The 23,825-nt window shown below is 41.8% G+C and overlaps 1 protein-coding gene across 6 annotated transcripts in view; it reads left to right on the forward strand.

The window, feature by feature from the left end:
- Positions 1–23,825, forward strand: part of ccdc88ab (coiled-coil domain containing 88Ab) — a 65,586-nt gene that overhangs the window by 18,088 nt on the left and 23,673 nt on the right. For all 6 annotated transcript variants that reach the window (XR_011603014.1, XM_070978431.1, XM_070978434.1 and 3 more), the window contains exons 4-13: positions 7,306–7,375; positions 14,549–14,607; positions 15,424–15,507; positions 15,664–15,804; positions 16,673–16,845; positions 21,345–21,426; positions 21,923–22,081; positions 22,587–22,733; positions 22,895–23,039; positions 23,621–23,799. Coding sequence is in view for 5 of the 6 variants with exons in the window: in XM_070978431.1 (XP_070834532.1) it covers positions 7,306–7,375; positions 14,549–14,607; positions 15,424–15,507; positions 15,664–15,804; positions 16,673–16,845; positions 21,345–21,426; positions 21,923–22,081; positions 22,587–22,733; positions 22,895–23,039; positions 23,621–23,799 (1,239 nt within the window). In the remaining variant the exon portion in view is untranslated. The remainder of the gene's footprint in view (positions 1–7,305; positions 7,376–14,548; positions 14,608–15,423; positions 15,508–15,663; positions 15,805–16,672; positions 16,846–21,344; positions 21,427–21,922; positions 22,082–22,586; positions 22,734–22,894; positions 23,040–23,620; positions 23,800–23,825) is intronic.

Genomic DNA, 23,825 nt, shown 5'->3' on the forward strand with positions numbered 1-23,825 from the left:
TTGTCATTGATATTGTTCATACACAGTCATACTTGTTTTTTTTTGTTTTTTTTAATCACAAACAGGGTGGAATTATTCGAGTATATGTACTTTTCTCTGCCTGCAAACAACAGGGGGAGGTATTCTAGTAAATGTCATCCAAGCGTCATTTATTGCCGCTGACGTTCTAGTTAGCTGCTTGCTGTAAACAAGCCCTCACTCACCCCGAGACATATTTGTACACAGCCAATCCCCACTGAGATTTCAAGGCCTTCATGTTGAGAAATATTCCAGTTTACACCCAGAACCACTCACCAATCTCATCATATAATCACAGCCTTGCATGGGAGCTGAACATTGGCTCACCAAAATAATACACTGTGCCTATATAGTATGTGTGCATACATTTCTGCAAGCACTTTCTTTGTGTGTTTGTGCGTGCGCCCAGTGAGATGGAGTACACACGAAGGGGAATTTAGGGCAGTTACGATTTAGAGTAGGTTCCCATATGTGAAAAGGGAGCTATTTTTAGGAGCTAGCAGAGTTACTGTATTAAGGGGAAGCTAGAAGATGGCTTCTTTTTTTCCATCACTGAACTAGAGCATGTGGGTTGTGTCAACAGGAGTCAGTGCTCTGTGGTTTAAAAAAATATATTAAATCAAGCCTGTGGATAATTTAGAAAACAAATTGTAGCGTCCAAACATCCAGGTTGTAGCAAGTAAACACATTTACTCAAAACCAACTAGCAGCTGTTCTGCAAGTTTGATACCATGAATGAAACTGATTTGAAATCAGTAGATTGTCAGACCAATCAACAGAAACAATCAAGCCTCATTTGCATGACGTCTTAAAGAGAGCAGTAATTGCATTGCCTGAAATTGCATAGAACGACATATGTGTGATTGTGTGAACCTTTCCAGCCAGTGTGAAACAGAGCCCTGGGGTGATGGGCGGAGGGGTCAGTCTTCCCAAGCCCACCTGCCTCCACCTTTGAGACAAGCAGCAGGATCAGCCCGTCCACTTGTTCAGCCTCGGGGCTCTGTTGTAAAAAGCACTCTAGCTGACAGATAACATGGGAGAACAAAAGAAACGGGGTACTAATGGCTTGTTCTCTCCTCCTCCTCCTCATGTAAGAGATGATCTGTCCATCTGGCTGACACTAGACCCTGACTGCTGTTCTTTTCAGTGGAGTTTACTTCAGAGCCAAGAGCAACTGTTGACTGGCTTTTTTTTTTTGGTTCAAATCTAATTAATTAGTAGTTGAACAGGCATGTATCTTGTTTCCTTTTTTTAATGAAAATTGCACATAACCAGGCATTATATGATGATTACTGAACAACTTGCACAGGATCACTCAGGATCATTCTGCAGGGCTTAAAATGATAAAAAAAGGAAAAACATTAGTGGCCAAGTCTGTTTGTATTCCAAGCAATAATGACTCTCAGTTGTGGAGCTTTAACATTGTCATTAAGGCTTTTTCATCATCTGTACACAAATGATTAGAGGCTAGATTTAAAGAAATTCAAAGTGGTCTGGCTTTATAAACATTGTTGATTAAACCTTAATTTGGCTGCTAGTGCCCAGCTTGCATCCATACACAATCCCTATAGAGATCAGTGTTGTTTTCCTGCTAAAATACTAGATCTAGATCTGAATAAGAGGGGGGCTGCGTTAGAAGAAAGAAAGCCTTCAGTCATCTATCCAATGAGCTACTCAGGGATGTTGCTTTCCTGCTTGAACTGCAGTGCGCAAAGCCCTTTTGTGTTCTTATGGGTCTGTTACAGTGCTGAACAGCAGGAAAAGCTTTCTTTGCATTGGCTCAGTTCAAGGGGATGTATTGACATCTGGTGTTAAGTGGTTTGTGTGTTTGTGAGTGTGTCTGTGTGTGTTGTGAGATAAAGAGGAAGCATGCTCCTTCCTATTGTTGGTGGCAATAACCTTTTCAAGTTCATAATCTCTGCAATTTTTCAGCAGGGGAGAAATCCGCAGTGCCATACCCAAGAGAGGGCTTGTGTGTATATGTGTGTGTGTGTGTGTGTGTGCGTGCGTGCGTGCGCGCCTGTGCACCCGCGTGTGCATTTGTACATGTAACTGTAGTATGTGTGTCAGAGTCTAGTATGGGGAGAATAAACCCATCTTCTCGTTTCTATGGTAACGTTCCATGTCTGCAGAATGGGTGTGAATCAGGCTTTCAGAGTTCAGACTGCATTTGTACACACACACACACACACACACACACACACACACACACACAGTAGTGAGTAGCAGTACAATTAGTCCCCTGTTAAATGGTAGCAGAACTTGGGTTTTGGTGGATGGATGGGGAGGAGTTTAAGGGAGGGAGGTAGGTGTGTGTGTGTGTGTGTGTGTGTGTGTGTGTGTGTGTGTGTGTGTGTGTGTGTGTGTGTGTGTGTGTGTGTGTGTGTGTGTGTGTGTGAGAGAGAGAGAGAGAGAGCATCATCTACCAGGCTACTGGCAGATCAGCAGAATAGGATATCAGTATATGTCCTTTCAGCTCACATTTAGCTAGACAACAGAGCAGGATGCAGAGCACAGAAACATTCAGATTTGATATGTCTACCTCTGGCCATCTGGTCTTAATAGGCCTGCCTAGCTAACTTGAAGATGTTTTTGCTCAGCTCAGATATACTTAAAGGAACATGCCCAGTACTACAGCTCTTTGCAAATTCTGTGCACGCAGATAAAATATATTGAATAAGTAAATTCCATTGTGTTTGACCAGCTCCCCTTTAACCGGCGCCTCATTCTATCAGTCTGTCTAAATGTCTCTGTGGGATGGAAGATGAGCCAGTGTTGAGGAGCTGTGAATCCTGCTGGAATCAATAATACAGCAATATAGTGTCAGGATAGGGGAATTGGGGGGGAGTTGTTGAGAAGAGGAGGAGGCAGCTCAATCATGCGTGCCTGGAGTGAGAAGTGATGGAATCAAGGCTGCATCCCCCTCCCTCTCTATTTGTCTTTTTTCTCCATCCACCCCTGCAATTTTTTCCCATCATCACTCACTCCCTCTCTGTGTGAATATTGTCTTTTTTGAAAATTCAGATGCCTATTTCTGTTCCCCATGTGTGCATGGGATGTGATTAGATAGTGGGTATTGGAGAGTGACACAGTGACTGAGCAAAGGACGTTTCTGCTGTCACAGCTAAAGTGAGGCAGAGGCAGCTTTGCATTTTAAAGCTGTGTGAGCGTGTGTGTGCACGTGCATGCCTGTCAGTGTTAGTAGCACATCGCCATGACATGATCAGGGTAGTGGCTGGTCTCCCTCCTGCAGTTTCCATCATGTTTTATGGATGAGAGCTAAGCCTTCGCCTGCTACTCCAAGAGACACATTAGTCTAGTTTATTAACCTGCAGCAAATCCTCAAAGCATGTTATTACCCACATCTTTCAAAAATACAGTAATTTATATACATACATTATTTGAGTACCAGCATACTTAAGGTGCTGTATTAATGGTACATCCATTAGTTCATCCGTTCTATTTCATCAACATGATGCAAATAAAGCTGGTTGGTCTTAAATGGTGTCAACTTTGTTTTAACCCTTTCTTTCTATCTCCAACTCTGTAGATTTTAACAGATTATTTGTAACTGATTATTTCATTTCCGTCTCCATATGGCACGGAATACAGACACCACTCTGTGCATGTTAGATGGGACAGATAGAGCAGTGATAGTACCATGCTCTGCAGGGAGGACACAGCGGTGCTAACTCTCTGAACATCTCCAGTCTGCTTCAGTCCTCTAGTGCGACAATCTGTCTTGTAACTTCCAGACACAGAATACAGATTCTAAATAAGAAAAAAGATGTTCATTACATCCTGGGATTTTTCTGAAAGCTCCATGTTAACACCAGGACAGACAACAGGAACACAGTAACAAGACCAGTTCAATGGACCTTCGAGACGGGAAGGAAACAGAGGAAAAGTGGTGCTGAATAGGCATAGTGTTGTACCAGCTCATGACTGCACAATCCAGATCATTCCTTTATTTAACTTAAAAGAGGGGAAATCAGTTAATCATTTTGGGGGTGGAACAGGAGTGCCAAATGTACAGTATCTGTCTGCCTGTGTAAAAAGTGACACCTGAGCTGGATCCAAGCCTTTCCTGTAATGGTGCCTTGTGCATCTGTTCAGTAAAAGATAAATACTTGAATCCCTAGAAGTGTGAACCGCGGGGATAAACTGAGTTGTCATTACATTATGGTTGGTGGTATGAAAAGGGAGAGGCTGACAGTAAAAAGCCCAGCCTGACATGTCGTGCTTGCACAGCAAACACATGCTGCCATTGAAGGGGACAGGTGTGAGCGTGTGTTGATGGGCAGCACTGGTCAGGAGTGGGACAGATGGTTGTGGAGAAGGAGAAAAGCGTGTGTGTCTTGGGTGTTGTTGCCAAACTAAAGATCTCTCTGTGGTGACTCATATTCTGCGAAGCTAAATCAGCAGTTTATAAAAGCTTGTCTTTATGTATACAACTGTTCATATACCAGCACACATACAACAAATGTAACATGAAGAATTAACAAGCCAGCTTTTGTTTCCTGTGCTTGCAGTAATGTAGTACAGTATTTTCAAAGAAATCTCAAAAGAAGACACAACTTGTCCTAAAGCTTTGGATATCAGAGTGGCTCTAGGCTCTAAAGTCGTCTCTGATAATGCAGATTTTGTTTCTTTGCCCTTTTCAAGTCTTGGCTGATTCAGCCCAAAGCTGCTGTCATGAGTTCGACATGGTGGATTGTCTGTCAGGCGCACCAAATGCCTCTCTGTGAGACACCAACTGTGGGTGCCTGAGCTACGCTGATTTTTCTGTCTGACGCTTGTTGAGTCAATCTGTCTCATTCTTCAGACAGTATGGCTGTTGGTCGTTTCTGACTGGAACTGCCTGATATTAGTCATCGTCTGTATCACGGTCACCATATAGTGTTGTTATACATGATAAATTATTACCAGTCTTGTTTTCTGCATTGCCATATTTGCTGATGTCTATGCATTTATGAAAGATTTGGTTGATTTTACATTGCTTTGCTGGTAGAACAGATTTTTGTGATTAAAGCTGAGACCAGTGTAGGCCACCCCGAATACAAGCATGCATGTCTGAAAGGAAATAGTCTCATTAATTTTCAGATGACAAGTTTGGCTGGCTATTTTTTAAGGATATAATCATAACAGACCATAACGTCTCTCCCTGCATGCCCGAACACCAGTGTAAACAGACAGATAGACAGACAGGGCAGTTGGTGTACTTATGACCATCGACCAGAAAAAACATGACAACCACGCTCCTAACCAAATGACTGTGACTGACCATCAGTGCAACCCAAACTCTGACCTTAGGTAATAGAAGCTTCTCATTGTGTCTGGAGGTAAAAACATGGCTCTGTTCCTCGTGATTTTGGTCTCCTCTTGAATACATTTATTCCGTAGCACCTACAAAACTGCATTTGTTTTTATGTAAAAATAAATGTATTAAAGCTGGCCTCAAAGTGGCTGAGCATGTACCCTTCTACACACATTTTATGAATTCCACCCCATTAGTGAACTGCAAAATTAGACCCACCATCATCAACACAGGACAAAATAATAGAAAAATAAATGAATACACATAACAGTAGAATATGATGCATAGCATATTGTTGCAGCCCCTCGTTAATCTGTCAGATTCTGTGCTCTTATCTACTTGACACCAGATGTGAGTGATGCACTGGAAATCTGTCCCCCCCGTTCTCCACATCTTCCCTTGTAAACCAATGTTTTTTTGGTCTCTGCATCAAATCAAACAGCTAACAAAAGGTTTACGTGACCACAGGTGTCAGTCGCCTCTGCTGCAAGGTCTGATAAGGAGGATATAGCTGAAGTTGTGTTTGCAACTGTACAGCATAAATTTCCTTTGACATGGAGAAACAATGGCACACGGAGGTTCTTCACACAATGAGCACATTGTGTACATACACAGGTATATGGGCGAAAAGAGGAACTGAGTTATGATGTTTAAGGAATCCTCAGAAGAAATAATGCAAATGTGACACTTTCTTCAAACTGCAAATTTGCAATTAAGCAACAAACACTTTCAAATGCACGAGTATGGTAAGACTGACCATCTTTCTACAGGTCAGAGAGACAGATAATATGTTGCCTGCAGATAGGTCTATGTCACATAAAGAAAATACAAGTATGGTGTCTTGTTTCTGACCTGGCATTAGCAATGGCTATGCTAGGTATACATCTTTGAAGTCATGGAGAACGCTTCCAAGTAGCACAGATGTGACTTTATTTTTAACCAGTCAAATCCACCAAAGATGTCAGATTTCCTGTTCCCCCCTTTACCTCCTCGATGAGGTAATGCAATATGTATAGGACAGATGGTAGTGGTCGGAGATGGGGGGGGGGGGCTTCTCCAAAACCCCTTACTTATATAAGCCTCTTTGTCATGACATCAGCAGTAACCTGCATAGAACATTCAAACCATCGGGTCAGATGAGTTCATACTACTCTCAGCCACCTTGTAGACATGAAATATTCAAGTTAGCTGACCTTCATGTTCTTTCTGCTTAAAGAAGCCGGCCTTTCTTTTCTACACAGCTGTGGTTGAACTTGCTTTATACTGCTCCAAAGGTTATGACTATGAAATATTTTGGCAGCTTGTTGATGAGTCAGAGCCTCCATGCACACTTTATGATGCACCACTTATCCTGTTTTTAAATGAATACACTTTACATCATGTTAGTTAGGGCAAAGATTAGTCAATATAATTCTATAAATACATGACTGTAATTAAATTGTTTTTGCTAGCAGCTTGTTTGTGCACTATTGCAGTGCCTGTAATTTGATGATTTGCTTTAAACCAAAACGTCAACACTAATGAAGTTCTGCCCGTCCTTTGCCCGCTGTATGTCTCTATGTATATGTGTGTCTACACACGTACACAGGGGGTGCGTGTGTCGACATGAGCGCTGTAAATTGCAGCTCATGGTTTCATTTTGGTTTTGGTGATTGACGTGAGAATGGAGGGGGCCCTGTGGCAAAACCCACACCATCAAGTTAACCCACATAAATACCACTGTCACTTGCATCATCTCCCACAAACACACACGTCCACATTCCCACACACACACACACACACACACACGATATGACATCACCAATACACGAGGCCATCACTCTTGTCCACTATAGGAGATCGATACTGTTGATTTTGCTGCCCTTTTGGCTCTTTGAATAATGATTTTAGGACTACAACTTCCTACTGTGTCTCTTCATTTTCATCTCCATAATTCTTTTAAAATGTGTTTTTATTTCTTTGTGTAACAGGAGACTCTCCAGCAGCTGGTGATGATGCCGTTGCCAAACGTGCTGACACTGGGCCGGAACCCTCTCTCTGGTAGGTGTCAATGCATGAAACAATACAACCACCACATTATACAGACTAATACTTTGACCTGTGCTGTGCAGCTTTTAATTGGAGTGCTCTTGGCCTCTAAACTTAAACAAAACAAATAATGATTCATACCTGCTCCAAGACATTGGACATTTCTTCTTGGTTGAGTCACTGGGATCGCAGTCACAATCGTGCATACAGTTCACAAGGAGGACACATGCAATCTTGCAGTCCTTTTTGTCGCTTAATTAGAAAGCAACAATAGACCTATTTTAATTATCAGTTGCTCTGCCCGTGGATTTCATTTTCCAGCCACTTCTTGTCTTTGTTTCTCCATGTGCTCAATAATGAGCTGTCTATCTGACCGTCATTCATAACCGACACCACAAAGCATTCGACATGATTGCAGAATTAAAGGGGACTTAAAACAGAAGAGGGTGAAAAATGTTGATTTTATTGTTGAGGTGATGGGAAATGGACAGATTAAGGATATTGAAATCTTTGGTCATATTAATGGAATCTTTAAAAAACAAATGCAACTGTTTCTAACACTGAAATATACTAATGCACATTTTAAGCCAAAATGATGTGGTCACTGAACTGGTCATGTTCAAAGTATTATTGCACATTTGGAGCATCTTATGATAGACTCTAACCTTGACTGGGTGAGTTTCTCTGAGACATGGTTAAAGGCCTATAACATCTCTGGCTGCAATCTGTTCAGGAGGGACAGGAGCGAGGGCAGAGGGGGTGGCAGTTGATTGATGCTAAAGATTGATTTAAGTGCAATCTCAAACAATGGAAATGACCCAGTGATTAGTATGGGGTTACTACCTCCCCAAATATGCCCTTAACAGACCACCGTTGACTGCATGTTTTATGAATACTTGCACACCATTGTCAAAGAATGTGATTATAAGGAGATAATCCTCATGGGTGACTTAAACTTAAATTTGGAAAACAAAACATGCAGAAAGACATTACAGATGACATTTAATGTGAGTCAAATAATTTAGGGACCAACTAGATTAACTCAGACACAAATAGGCTTGGTTTTCAGCAGTAGACAAGAATGCTGTTTATCTGACCTCTATGGCAGGAAACTCACTAGAAAAGATTAAATAATCATATTTCACTATTTCAAAGTAACCCCTAAGAGTGAGCTGCATAATTATACTTCTGCCATTAGCTGAATTGATTTGTCCCACTTGGCTATCCTATGACGTCAAGTCTGGCTATAAAACACTGTTGACAGTGTTTAATAGCAACTCTGTGTCTTTTACAAGAACAGTTAAAAGTAAACCGCAACAAAACAATGGCCAAATGAAGAAGAGGGATAAAAGAAGGCAGGTCAGGTCTGTAGACATCTATCACCTGAAGTGTTAAATTCAGTTAACCATTTTTTAGCAGCTTTGACCTCCTGAACCCAGCCATGCCATTCGATATGCCCGAGCAGCCTTCTAACAACTGTAGTGCAGTGTCAAGTGTTTCATGAAAACATTTTGGAGCAGCTTGACCTCTGCAGCCCCAAGTGCTACTTGATATTCCAATGTGACCTTGATGAAGCCACCAAGGAGAGAAAATATCATTTACAATATCATTTACAATCATGGTGTGCTGGCTATGAAAATAAAAGGAGAACCATATAATAAATTAATACTTTCCTCCCAGCCCACATACATCAGTTATTTGCACATAAGCCCCCACTGTAAAACTTTTGCTAAAACCCCTTGAAGGATGGATTGGTTGTTTTTGTGTACATCTGTGCAAATACAGTCATCAGCTCTTCACAGAGAACTGTTTCAGGTTTGACTGGCAGAGCTTGTTGAAAGATATGTTTACCTTTTTAAGAAGAAGAAATAGCTTCTAATCCCTGTCCTCCCTCAGCTGCCTTTATCACACTGTCACCATAGCCATTGCTGTTATTTTGGGGTTTTCAGCGCTTTTCAATGGTCACGGTTACCTCCTTAATTTTCGCAGGCAGAAGGGTAAATAAGCGAACAATAAGGCTGCAGTGAGCACACACACACATTTGTGTGTGCGTTGAGTTTTCTGTTCCATGCCGGCATAACTTGGTTATTGAGATTAAAAAAGAGCTACCTCTGCCCTGCCAGTGAAAGCAGATTTTCATAATTTAAGACCAAAGCCAAGCGATCTACCTGCTTCATTAGTTTTTACTGCATTGCAGTACAAAAGTATTTCTTAATGGATTATTCTACATGTCTACTCAGCTAATAGTGATTATGACCATCTGTGGCATTCATCATAAAACGTTGTGTTGTGAAGAGAGGGATTTTTTCATGAACATAACTCCCAAAATGATGTCTACTGTTTGAGTATATGACAGCTAGTACATTTCTGAAGATATACTATATGTAGAGCACCTTGAACGTCTTCCAGATCTACAGTCTTACACAATGGCCTTACACTTAGCTGAAGTGAATATAAAGTGAACGCTAAAGTCGACCCAGAGCAGACAAGAGTGGAGGGCAGCTCCGAGCTAGTGGACTAGAGCAGACAGAAAGCATTAGACTGCATTCCTTGGGGTTTCTTTTGCCCTTTACCCTCTAGCTCGTCAGATAATCATTCAGTCAGTCAGACCAGCGGTGGCTGTGGAGTCTGGCTCTGTGGCTCAGCGGCTGCCAGCTGAAAGTCATTGGCCATGTGGCTTTTATTATGCTCTCATTAGGGGGCAGGGGACGACTCTGCATGTGTGTGAGTGCATGCACGTGTGTGCGTTTAGTTGGTGGATGGGGGAGGGGTCTCTTCAAAACATTGACCAGGGGGAATACACTGTAGTACCCCCGACCCCACCCCACCCCCACCCTGAGTTATGACTTGTATATGTGTGCACAGTGAGATACACAGACACACACTCCCTTGTGTATGCAAGTAGTGTTTAATAAATATGCTTGCATGCACATGTTGGCACACACACACACACACACACACACACACACACACACACACACACACACACACACACACACACACACACGCACACACACTGCCTCCTTTGTTTAGTCTGTCTTTAAAGCCTCTGAATTTTCAGCAGTGATCTGGTCTGATATTCTGAAAACATAAGTCTCTTCCCTCAAAATGTGTTTGACTATCAGTTTTACTCTCATAACAAATGTCTGATGTATGCCGCTCTGTAGCTGCTTCACTCAAGTCTCTTGCAGACATTCATGTTATTATTATTGCAAAAATCAGCAGTGATTGGCTACAAAAACATCATAACCTCTCTCCACTACTCCCACTGAAGGAGAACACTGCACTGTTTATCATATGCAAATATTTTACAAATATAAATAAAACTTTATGAATGAATATAGCCAAACATGGACGACGTGAATCAAATCATGGTTTTAGATAAAAGCCCTCCTCAGTGAGCAGAAATCATTTTAACAGTAACAACAACTGGAACGACAACTGTTGACAGCTGACAGAAAGCATAAAATGAGGGGGTTGACTGTGTGTGTGCATACATGCGTGTGTGTGCATGTGTAAAGAAGCTATTTTTGCAGGAAATGTTAAACAGGGCTCTGTGTGTGTAGGCGATTGTTTGGTGTGTTTATACAGTCTCTATTCACAGTGTTTTGGTGTCTCCATAAGAAAGAATAGAGCAGACAGAACTACTTTCATAACTAAATTTCATCATTTTTGTTTTTTCTGATCATCTTTTGCCAGTTCAGTGCTCCTTGTGTGAAGGCAGACTGAGCTGCGTGCCTTGTTGCTCATGACACTGATCTTAGCTCCAGGCTGTCTGTCTTTCATGTTACTTGACACTCTATCTCACCATGTAAAGCACAAATGCCCTAAAATAATCTGAAAATAAGGTTCAGCCAATTCTCTCCTCTGCTCCAGTGAGATGGGTTGAATGCACTCTGGCATGCCGTCAAAGCAATATCAGATTGCTTGTACCAGTTTTACCACTGACAGTGCAAGTCATCGGGTCCTGGATGACTATTCATCATGGCAGTGCTGGTTGTAGCAATTGATTGCACATGCATGCAAGCATTTTTTCCCCTTCTTATTCACTCACATCCTCACACACATTAACAATGGTATTGCAGGAAGAAGGGTTAGTCACTGTCCGTGTGACCCCTTATTTCCTGCTTAGAGGATGAAGTAGGGAGGGAGGGAAGTAGGTGAAAAAGGAAGCGTAGATGAGTGAATGCAAACACTCGGGAGGCACAGATGATTTTTAACAATGTTGAAGGAAGGAAGGAAGGATGGGTGGATGCGTGTTTCATGGAATAAATAGATGGATGAACTGAGTGTGTGTAAGACAGGAGGAAGAGAGGGATGAAGAAATGAGGCTAGCGTAGAGACGGTTAACGCCTCCTTGAAGCCTCCTTGCTGCTGCTGCTGGAGGGAGATTTTTCTATTTTCAACCTTGTCTCTTTGCCTTCCTCCTGCTCTCTCTCTCTCTCTCTCTCTCTCTCTCTCTCTCGGTTTCCCTATTTCTATATCCCTTGTGTTTGTGTTGCTTGTGCTGTGTGGTGCTTTCCCCCTTTTGTCTGGTTTTCTTTCATCTCTTACCATTTCTCCCTCTTGTTCTTCCTCTCTAGCTGTATAAATTATTTATCCTATGTGGTCCCTTATCTTTCCTACGCTGCTCCAGTAGATTTGCTGAGCTAAATCCCTTCCCTGACTAGAATAGGTTCCTATGGCTCTAATAGAGTACCATTAAGCCCCACAGCTGTGAGAATTAAGGTTTATCTAGTGTCATTCTCTCTAGGCCCAAATTCGCCCATATTCTCTTTATATGCTTAAAATTTCCTCTTATGTCATGAATGCAGGTCCTGATTATTAATTTCAGTGTTTTGTAACGAGCATAAATCAGCGACATCCGCTTGATTGCACACCATCATAGTGGATGACTGCCCACAACCTTGACCTCGGTTGACAAAATATTTTCTAGAAATAATTGTTTTGTACTAAAATTGTATATATTAAAAAAAACGACCTTCAGGATGATTTAGCAGATCCTGGAGTGTTAGTACACTGTTCCACGGTGCAGCAGCACCTGCATAAATGTGACTTTCATGGAAGAGTCACCAGAAGAAAATCTTTCCTGCATCCTCACCACAAAATTTTGCATCAGGAGCTTGCGAAGGACTGTCTAAACAAGCCTGATGCATTTTGGAAAAACTTTTTGGCCGCAATGAGTAAAGGTATGTTTTGAGAAAAAAGAGTGCAGAATTTTGTGAAATGAGCACCTTTCCAACTGTTAAACATGGGGATGGACTGTACAAGTATGGCCATTGCCTGCACTCTCATCCAGACTTCTTGAGCAGATTGTACATGGTTTCCTTGCATTGCTTTAGCTGTGATGGCCTCATCAAAGCTAAGTCTCCCTGGGGCCTAGAAAAAGCAAATCCACCATCTTTCCTTGGCTACAGTAGAAGCAAGTACAATTACAGATGGATTTCCATATTGAATAGAAGCATCAAACATTAACCAGGGAAATCACAGACAGAGGAAAAAAACAGTTTTCCACCAGCTGTAAGGGAAAATAACCTGCTGTGATATCACTGATTGGGCCGTGGTCAAAAGCACAACATGATCAAAGTTTCATTCTGTGGAGAGCAGCACACCTTACCAGTGTTGGTTTGTCTGTTAAACTGAAACTATTACTGATCAATAGTTGCGGTCTATGGTCAAGTATTAATTGTGTGAACTCGTGTCATATTGGTCTCCTACTTAAAAGATGATTTAACCTGCCACATCATGACCACATGCAAGTCTCTTTTGATTTGTGTGTCTCTATTGATTCAAGAGGAACAAGAGAAGAGAGGTTGATTTGATTGTGTGTAGAATTCTGTAAAATTGATGGATAGATCCTGTCAATGGGGCACGCTCTGTTTTGGCAGACTGAGCTTTCCCAAAGGAACTGCATGGGCGCCTGTTTGTCGCTCTCTAAATTGAAGCTTTGCACTGGACTTCCTTCTCCAGCAGTCTTTTTTGGAAATTTTTGGGGGAATTTAATTTGTGTGGTTTCATTCATCTAATTTGATTTTATTTGAAATAATTTAGGAAGTCCCACAAAGGGTAATGTCATAGATCATAATTGTCTTTCTGTGTGCTATTTAGCTGCTCATGCTGTGATGATTGGTCCATTAAACTGAGAGGCAAGCAGACCACCCGACACAGAAAACATGCTGTCACTAATTGGATTTATTATTATTAGAGCCGGACAGTGTTAGCACTCACTACCCCCTGGGCCACATGATGAGCTGGCTTATCACACACACACACACGACACACCCTGCTACAAATAGGGAAAATGCAACCCTAGTACAGACATAGACACAGTTGCTCACAACTTGCATATACCACGCCACTTAGTCAGTGGAAGACACACATGCACCACCTGGTTTACTGTTGTCAAATCCCACAGATGAGCTCAGGCCTGTTGAGCATGCTAGCAGCTGTTTGTGGGTTTCAGCAGTTTCTGACAATAAGTCCTGACATGTGGAAGAGCACTGGAAGTTCATCCTGCCACCTTGTTACACTGTGGAAAACATTGTGGCAGTGTAACAAGAGGAAGGGGTTTTATTAGAAGAGGAAACTGTAACAACCTAAGAATTTAGTTAATTGCAAGTAATATGCGAGTCAATGTGGGATAGATGGAGGATTTTTCCTGCCCCAAAATGAGGCAAATGTGGCACTTTAAACATGACCAACTAAATTTTGACTTGAATTTTATAGGAAAATAATTTGAACGTGTGCCAGAGTGGGCAGGCATCTGCCAAGGAAACACCTGCTATGAGCGAGATTCAGCTCTAATTGGGAGGAATGTTTTGTTATGAAGCACTTTGTAAAACTTACCTACGAATATAAACCCAGGTATCAGTTACCACCCTCCATCAATCGCCACACTCTCATTTTGCGGTGACATGCTCATGGCAGATGTTTCCTACGCCATCAGATAAACATCTATAAACAGAATTAATTCTTCAACCTTTGTGTGTTTTTACTCCACTTTAAACCACAAAAGCCGAACAGAACATCAGATGAGACAAAACAGAAACAAGACTATTAGGATGGTTGCAAATTCCATGTTGTGTGTTGCTCCACAGTCATTTTGTTTGGTGTTTTGTGCAGACATACTTTAAGTGGTCTGGCTGTAGTCACAATCATCTGTATCTTTGTCTATTTTTTCTTTAGAGCAAGGTCTGGAGGAGATGAAGAAACTGTTGCTTCTGCTGCTAGGCTGTGCCGTCCAGGTAAGAACGCAGTTTAGTACACACAAACACTTCACATATGCTTATGTAATCCAGGTTTCAAGGAACAGGAACCAAACAAGTTCATAACAGATGGCATTCAGACTTCAACTGAGCTAGTTGCTGATTTGTTATTTTATTGGTCATCTTGTAGCAATCTAATTCCAAAGCTACAAATCTTGATTTGGAGAAAAGCTCCATTTGATCCAGCCTCCCTTGATCACAGCCATTTGCTCCCTTTGATAAAATGAGTGAACTCTAACATTAGTGAACAGCTAATGCTGTGTAATGAATGGTGAAGCAGACCTTTCCTGTCTCGTGACAAAGCCCCATTCAGCTCTTGCTCATTGCATTACAAACAAGAGCAATGACCTTTCAACAGCTCTATTGTTTTAGCAAAAAGACACCATAGTTCATGTGAATAACTCTGACCTAATATTATGTCTACACCAAGCTTGCATTAAGCAAAGCAGTACCTGGAGCTGAATACGAATCATCTCAGTGAAAAGGAGTTTGCATCTTTAGTTCCCAGCCTTGTTTTTCAACCAGAAAGAGAGAGAAATGATCTTTGTCTGAGCCAAATAATAAGATTTTATTTAAAGACTAGACTACTTTCCTCAATACAGCTACTGCTTCCTGGAAACCTGTATATCAGAGCAGCTTTTGCCTTGTCCGCAGTGCTGGTCTACTAACCTCCAGTTAACCCCCAACCCACCTAAACCTCTCCTCTCCTCTCCTCTCCTCTCCTCTCCTCTCCTCTCCTCTCCTCTCCTCTCCTCTCCTCTCCTCTCCTCCACCCCGTGCCACCTTTGTTTACAGTGTGAGAAGAAGGAAGAGTACATTGAGCGTATCCAGACTCTGGACTTTGACACCAAAGCGGCCATAGCATCCCACATCCAAGAGGTAGTTCTCCTCTATTGTAAACCAAACTAGAGAGTTAAATATTTAACATCTGAGACCTCCTTTGGCATGCAAAATCTGAATGCACATTGAGCAGTCTTTTTCTCTACATCACGGGATAAAATCTTGTTACTGATGATATAATTCTTGTGATTTTAGGTGACTCATAATCAGGAGAATGTAGTGGACTTGCAGTGGTTAGAAAGTGGGGAAATGCCTCCTGAGGACCTGGACAGCCTCTCCAGAAACCTGGCTTTCCACCTCAAACACCTAGTGGATGAAAGGGACACACAGTTGGAGGTAATGACGTATATTTTGCTTTCGTATCAATTCATACAGATTTGTTGAGCCTTCCTATATTTAAGGCAACGTACAACAATGCAAAGTACAACAGGGCAAAGAACATCTTTTTCTACTCTCTTCCTTTGGGTGTGTGTGGGGTCGTGTACATATGCGTGTTTGTGGATGTGTGTTACAGTTCTACGATCAAAATATTGCTAATGAAAATGATGGACTGATTCTAATAAGGTTACGTGGAAACTTCTTTTTTTGCTGTGACCACAAGAGAGCAACCTCAGGAAGGAAGAGTTGAAACTGTTAACTGTCTCATGGATTGTGTGTGTGTGTGTGTGTGTGTGTTTTATGCGTCATTAAATGAGTTTCCAGCCCATAGGGTGCAGATGCCCACGACTGATATAGCTGGTCGTTGTGTGTATTTTTGTGTGTGCGTATGTTGGGGGTTCTAATAGCCTCCAGATTATCACTGTGCAGTCCAGCCGCTCTCAATTAAAATCCCATTTCCTTTCACAGGCATAGATCAAAATAGTCTGCGCGTGAGACTGGATGTACTTTTTGCCCTAACCTGTGTTCTAGTTTTGGGCGGTGGGGGTGCTTTGAGTGAATCAATGGATCTGCTCTCGTTTTTGCCTCTGTTGAATCCTGCGTCTGACTGCTGCTGTTTCAGAAAATAGAAAAGCTGATTAATTCTCTACAGAATACCCTGAGTACACATTCAGAATTAGATTTCTGTTTCTGCACTCTTTGTATTGTGTTTGTTTTTTCCTGATTCTGGCACTTTAGAACCCAAATGTGAACACAAACAGCCTGACTTCTCTTAATGGGAACTAGAAATCTCACAGCCTGCCCTCCTTTTTCCCCCTCTTTCTAGACTATAGTGGAATTAACCCAGGAGAGAGACTGCATACAGCTGTCTCCACTGGCTCCCTGTCCAACCCAGTCTCCCGGTGACTCCCCCAGTATGAGGAGGACGGAAAGTCGACAGCACCTCTCTGTGGAGTTGGCTGATGCCAAGGCCAAGATCAGACGCCTTCGACAGGAACTGTGAGTGACATGGCTTTATCAAGCTTGATAAATAAGTTGGGCAAAGAGGGCAGAATGAACAAAAACAGAAACAACACCTGCTTCAGTCTCCGTAGTCGGCCCTAGACGAGCTAAAGAATCACGTACAAAAAGGCCATTTGTTTAACTACTGTAGTTTCCCCTCGTTACTTCTCTGTTTCAGTCTGAAATGGGAACTTGAAGTACCAGATCGTCATTGGCTAGTTCATGATGACAATGATGTCACGTCCTCACTGTACTTGTACTTCTTTCAACATCAGCTGGAATACAGGCGTCTGTCATCCATGTACTTAAAATACATTTTACTGTACCTGCTCACAAATTCCGAAATTTCTTCATCGTGAATTTGAATTTGAGTTCGAGTTCTATAATTTGTGAGTTTGAATTGTTTTTGTGGATACCCTAATATCTGGACTGTATCATTGTCCTTCAACTTTTTTTTAGCAGTGATATATTTATTTCGGATTTTATGCTTTTATTAGACAGCGATTGTGGAGAGATGACAGGAAATGAGGGAGAGGAAGAAATGAAGCAAAGACCCAAGGGACACTGCAGTCTCTGACATTTTTGACATATTTATGATTGGATGCTGTTTACACTGTAGAGGGCCTGACTAGTTACATCCTTTAAATTAAACAATGTTGACAAACCAAGGAGGTTTCGAAATTGTGTGTTTTGGGTTATCATTCCTCTGTGGTTATTGGGAGATTTAATGGCTGTATTCAAGCCTCAGATATGATGCTGAAAGAATAGTGACAATGCTGAGAGGAAGCGTCCAGCAGTCCATTTCCTCCCTACATTTATTACTCACGCAGTACCAGGCTGCTGTGATGTCACACTGCACCACACAAAGTTAACCCCCTTCACAAACCTCGGCGAGGCCTTTTAAATTCTGCCTATGAATAATAGAACTTCCTTTTTAAAGTGCTATAATCCCTTGCCAGACAAAGGCTTAATGGTCAGCACAGCTCAGAAGAAAAGGAGCCCCTTCTGATAATGGGAAGTATTTCAATGTTGCACAAATACAATATCGAACGACTGGCTTGGAGTCATGATGTTGGTGTTGATACCGAATGCTTAGGCAGGAACTGTTTTGCTGTAAAAAGGTTATTCAGGTGTTGATTACTTCACAATCTGTCCTTCTTTTATACAGTGTTTTTCAAGATTATGTTCCCACTGAAGCTTATCTTGGATTAGATTTCAGTGACCGTCTCTGTCAGGTCAGAAAACATGTAGCTCCTACATCAAGGAAATCATTTGTACACTTGAGTGGCTCTGATTTCCAGACTGTAACCCAAAACCTGTACTGGCTTTTAAAAATATTAAAGAAGAGTTTTGTCAGAACTGCTCAAAACCATCTGCCATTTCAAGATGTTTGCAAATAAATTCCAGTTTGAATAGTGACTGATAGCAGGATTACTGTCCTCCACTGCAAAATAATGTAAGAAACGATCATTGTGAAAGTTGAAAATGTTGTCAAATGAGTCCTAATGATTTGGAAAAGGCCTTAGGTCATATATAAATGCTGTATCATTCCACTCCTGTATTTTCAGGAAGGTATTGTTCTGTCTCCTTTTGTTACACAGATAATGGTCTGTGTGAGGGCTGAACACAAGAATTATGGTTCTTTAACAATTGGTCGTAGCTTGGAGTGCAGGTCGCCCCTACTTGGGCACATGAAAAGAGTGAAAAGCATCTTCGCCTTCATTCATTGTGGTTCTCGCGCTGAAAAGGTCCGACATTCATCACTGTTGACATCTCTCTTATACTTCCTTGACCTAAATTATAATGATTTCTTCAGTAGACCAAAATAGGGCCACAGAACAACACTCGGCAAGTCAATGAGTTATTTTGTTTGTTGGTTGCTATGTTGTTCTTTACTTGTTGCTGTGGTGTCTCTGATTGAAAAAATATTGTCATGTGATAAGCCAGACAAGGGACAAACATAGCTTTTAGTCTGTCCACGCTGATGTAGTCTGGTCACATGATTGGGGTTTCTTCTCTCAGGTCAGAAGAGGAGTGACTTAGTTATATCTGGGTGCCTGCGCATACACAGATACTGTCTCTGCATACAAATGTAGATGTGTGTGTCTACTGTGTGTGTCTGTGTGTCTGAAGCAGACCAGGTCAGAGCCTGGGGCTATGTTTCATTGTTCCCACAGTGGTCTGCTTGTTAATGTGTCTGTTAAAGCTACTGCGTCTTGGCTGCTTTTGCTCCTCCCACTGAACCTCACTGAATTCATACCCATGAAAAGCATTCAGAGTCAGTTTTACAGCTGCTATTCCTCAATGAGTTTTAGCCCAATTCCCATTTCAAAATAATATTTTCTCCATTCATTAGCCATGGAATCTCCATTTAGTTTCACTAATGCAAAGAGTTTCAGAGTTTGTGTTCAATCAACCAGTACAACCTGAATGTCAGTAGATCACTAAGTAGCCCTTAGTCCTTGTTCTACCAACACATGTTCCTGCAGGACTACTTCATTGAATGCATGATCTGTTTATTGCAGAATTGAACATTGAAGGTCAGTAATGTAGATCTTTCATTTGATATGGTCGTAATGTTATTAATTGTTTTTATTAATTTCATAAGGAGCACAGGTTTAACAGACAACTTTAAGATCGATTCATATTCCTCTTTTCCTTGACATGCTGTTATAGATAAGAAACATTGTATTGTATAGACAAAGTTCAGGTATAAAGGCCACCTTTATTCCCTTTTCAATATATCAGCACATACAAGTGTTTGTACCTGTGCCTGCGCAGATGCAACACGTGTTAAACCAGTAACACAAGCAGCAGAGCCAGCTGCATCCATGATATGAGCCCAGAGCTGATCTGCCTAGAGTTGACAGGTGTTTGTGATTTGGAAAGGGGAGTTAGTTGGAGGGGGTTAACTGATGAAACAAAAACAGAAATGGGTAAATATCCTGCCTGCATATTGACTCCAACTTCCCAAATAATCCTCGCTGTGGCAGGAAGATAAATGGGAGAGCATGAAAAGAAGGATGCGGTTTCCTTATTGAGATGCACCTCGAGACTCCAGAGAGCTGTAATCAAATAGGCCATCAGATGTTCAGTGGAGCGTTTTCATGCAACACACACACACACACACACACACACACACACACACACACACACACACACACACACACACACACACACACGCACACACGCACACACACACACACAGAAACAGAACAGCATCTCGGGAATGCAGTTGTTTTCCTTCAAAGCATTGTGACACATTCTCCCTCTGTGCTAGGAGCCTGGAGAATTTGCACACACACACAAACTCACATAGACAGCAAATGTCAGGCTGCCCTATTTCGCTGTCACTTAAACAAATGATACAGGAGAGTGCTAGATAGCAAATAGCAAGACCCTATTATTGAGGGTGAAAGAACGAGAGATTTAATTCTGTGTTTTGTGCCACTTACACAACCGGATATAAAACTTCTCTTTGTCTTTAATCTTATCTGTTGCAGTTGTTTTTCCAGAATAAAGGAAAATGTAGGTTTGAGCCTCGGGGGCACATTTGCATATGTTTACCCCCCAAGTAGTCACAGGGTCCTCTTTTCTTCAGTTGTTTTCAACTGCTGTCTTTCCCCTTCTGTTTATCATTGAGTGTTGTGCTGACAGAGATGTCCGGTAGAAGGAGGTTGGTTGTTTGTAGCCGTACTGAAGGCACAGACACACATTGTATCCTTCCCTCCATGGCTCAAGCACCTCAAATATAATGGGTTATTTTTACTTAAGAAATGGGTTAGTGGGTTGATTGAAGTCTTGAAATCAACATGTGAGTTGCTGATTTTTCTAACTTGCCAACAAAGGCATCTTATACTCAATGGGGTGTTGCCTGTGTGTCACTGCAGCAGGTTTTAAACGAAGAAACCTCTTTATGAAAAACAATGGCTGAAATCGATCACTTGCGTCCCTAGAAATACACCCTAATGACCCCCAAATACTACAGTAGGATTGCTTTTGAGTATTTTTAGTCTTTAGTTTAGTCGTCACTGTATAACTGACACAGATGTTTGTAACTTGCATGATTAACAGCAGTAATTTATTGAAACGGATCAAACAGATTCAAAAAATGTACAAACTGCCAAACTATTGAACTTATAGTGCTGAAAGTTAAGTTAATGGTGAAGATATTGAGGCAGATTACGTGAAATGTAATCATTCTCTGCAACTGTGCCAATAGGTTTCTACCATTAAACGATTCAGCTGCAAGCTCTGAAATGGAAAGTGCCCTAAAGGAATTTCCTTGTTAATATTCAGACTGATACACACACATGCAAACACACTTAAAAAAAACTTGCCACATGATTTTCTTTGTAAGGCTTTGACTTAATCATATGACCAGAGACACAAAAACATCATGGTTTTCTTTTTTGCTACAGAGAAATCTGGATCTCTGTTCTGACTTTTTCCATTGCTCCTTGTTTAACCGGTCTTACTCTTCCTCTTTTTTCCAGAGAGGAGAAGAGTGAGCAGCTTTTGGACACCAGGCAGGAGCTTGAGAACATGGAAGTGGAGCTCAAAAAGCTTCAGCAAGAGGTAACGCAGTGTCAAGTCACAGCGGCCCTCACACACCTACATACACACAAAGATTCATATGACTTCACCTGCTATTCCCCACTCTAAGTACTTTGTTTCTGCAGCCGTGCCAGACACTAATCAGACTTAGCTCATTAGGGGCTATTAGGGCTATCTTTAGTCTAGCAACAGCTTCACATGGCTTTTGATTTGTGAGCGTCAGGCTGACTTAATGCTGTAAACAAGGTGGATGAGTTCAGGACATGGAGGGCTGTTTTTTTTTGTGTGTGCGTGTGTGTGGCTGCCTGTTCGCAATAATTGGTATGGAGTTTGTTCTGTTCTTTATCTGATTATGTGAAAGACAAGACTCACTTATAGAGCCATTGACCCCTGAAATGAATCTGTAGTTTTAGATGTATACAGTTGTGAGGGCTTTTTTTTGGGGGGGGGGGGCGGTATTTTCAGAATACTTATTCCCACATATTCATACTCTGTGTTTGGCTGCCAACCTCTGCAGAGCTACCAGTTGCTGTCAGACGCTCGGTCTGCTCGGGCCTATCGCGACGAGCTGGACGCGCTCAGAGAGAAAGCGATCCGTGTCGACAAACTGGAGAGCGAGCTGAGCCGATACAAGGAGAAACTTCACGACATTGAGTTTTACAAGGCCCGGGTTGAGGTACAACGTACACAAAGCATTACTTCAAACATGTGACCAGTATGCAAGATGCCGGCCACTGTCCATGCTGCATAATGTTATGATGCAGGGCAGAATGCAAGTGTTTTAGCGTTAAGTCATAAATACAGCAGAAGTGGTAGTTTCTTGAATATAAACTGCATGTCCAACCTAATACTTTATTTTAGACAACCAAATTATATAAATTATTTGAAACCTCTTCTATTTGGTGCCAAGTGTATGCAAACATGCATATTTAATAAAAATCTCCTGACCTTAAGAATATATGTGTATTAATAACATACAGCATACTCTACATGCTACTATTTCTGCTTACAGTTACTACTGAAACTGTTGCTGCTGATTCTGGTAATACTGCAGCTAATAAAAATAGTAATAAGCATTTTCTGAGGAGGACATCTCCAAAGCAAGCTTTTTACTAGCCACAGTGCTTTTGTTTTGCTTGTTGTGTTGTTTAACTTGTATTCTCTGTTCGTGGTTTCTGTAGGAGCTAAAGGAGGACAACCAGATCCTGTTGGAGACTAAGGCCATGTTGGAGGAGCAGCTGGATGCTACCCGGACCCGGTCTGACAAACTGCATCTCCTGGAGAAAGAGAATCTGCAGCTCAAATCTAAGATCCATGACCTGGAGATGGTGAGATGATGGATTTGTGGATCAATGTTGCAGTGCAGAGAGCTGAGATTTGAGTGTAATCAGAGTCAAAGTCAGAGAGCTGAAGTCAGGGCAGTCGTTTCAGCAGTCATGTGCTCAGGATATGTTTATCTCAACACACCATCTATCTCTTCTATCTCGAGGAACGGGACATGGACCGTAAGCGTATGGAGGAGCTGCTGGAGGAGAACCTTGTGCTTGAAATGGCTCAGAAGCAGAGCATGGACGAGTCCCTGCACCTGGGTTGGGAGCTGGAGCAACTATCAAAGACACCAGAGCTGACCGAAAGTAAGAAGATGATAGAGCCAAGGATCTTTTGAAAACCAGAGAACAGGAACAAGTTTCTGTGTGTTGGCTGGCAGCGAGAATGAAAAATCTAATGCGAAGATGAGTGTTTAGGAAAGCAAAGAGTGGGATGTTGTTGTATTATCATGAGGCTGACAGTCACCTGAGTTGACCAGGTTGAGGGCTTCAGACAGCCAACAGACGGGCTTTGATCATTGGCTCTTTGCCCTGGTCTCATCTCCATGGACCTTCTGCATTTGCCAGCCTCCACTGGGTTTTCTTTCCACTCGGTTAAGACCTGTAATTAATATTCAGTGGCTCTTGGCGGATAATCTGTGTGTTTGGATAAAAAAGCTGTTAAGAGGTTTAACTAGCCAGGGATCTGGGTAAAGACTTTGTGTGTGTGTTTGTCAGCGGGTGGGGTCGGGGGTGTTTGTTGAATAACACTTTAAAAGCTTTAAGACCTGTAAAGTTTGACTCTAGGGCTTTGGATTTATTTATTTTTTTAAGATTATTTTTTGGTATTTTAGTATTTATTAAAACATTGATGTATAATCCACATTTTCTTGCCCTAATTGATTCAGTCCCTCAGAAGTCCCTGGGCGAAGAGGTGAATGAGCTGACCTCGAGCCGCCTGTTGAAGCTGGAGAAAGACAACCAGACCCTGCTGAAGACTGTGGAGGAACTCAGAGGTGCAGCCAGTCAGGACACTATGGCAAAACTGGCCAAAGTCAACCAGGAAAACCAGAGATTGAACCAGAAAGTAAGCATCCAACTGTGCATTGAAGT

Source organism: Chaetodon trifascialis, chromosome 13, assembly GCF_039877785.1.
Source record: "Chaetodon trifascialis isolate fChaTrf1 chromosome 13, fChaTrf1.hap1, whole genome shotgun sequence".
In the NCBI taxonomy this organism is placed as follows: domain Eukaryota; kingdom Metazoa; phylum Chordata; class Actinopteri; order Chaetodontiformes; family Chaetodontidae; genus Chaetodon; species Chaetodon trifascialis.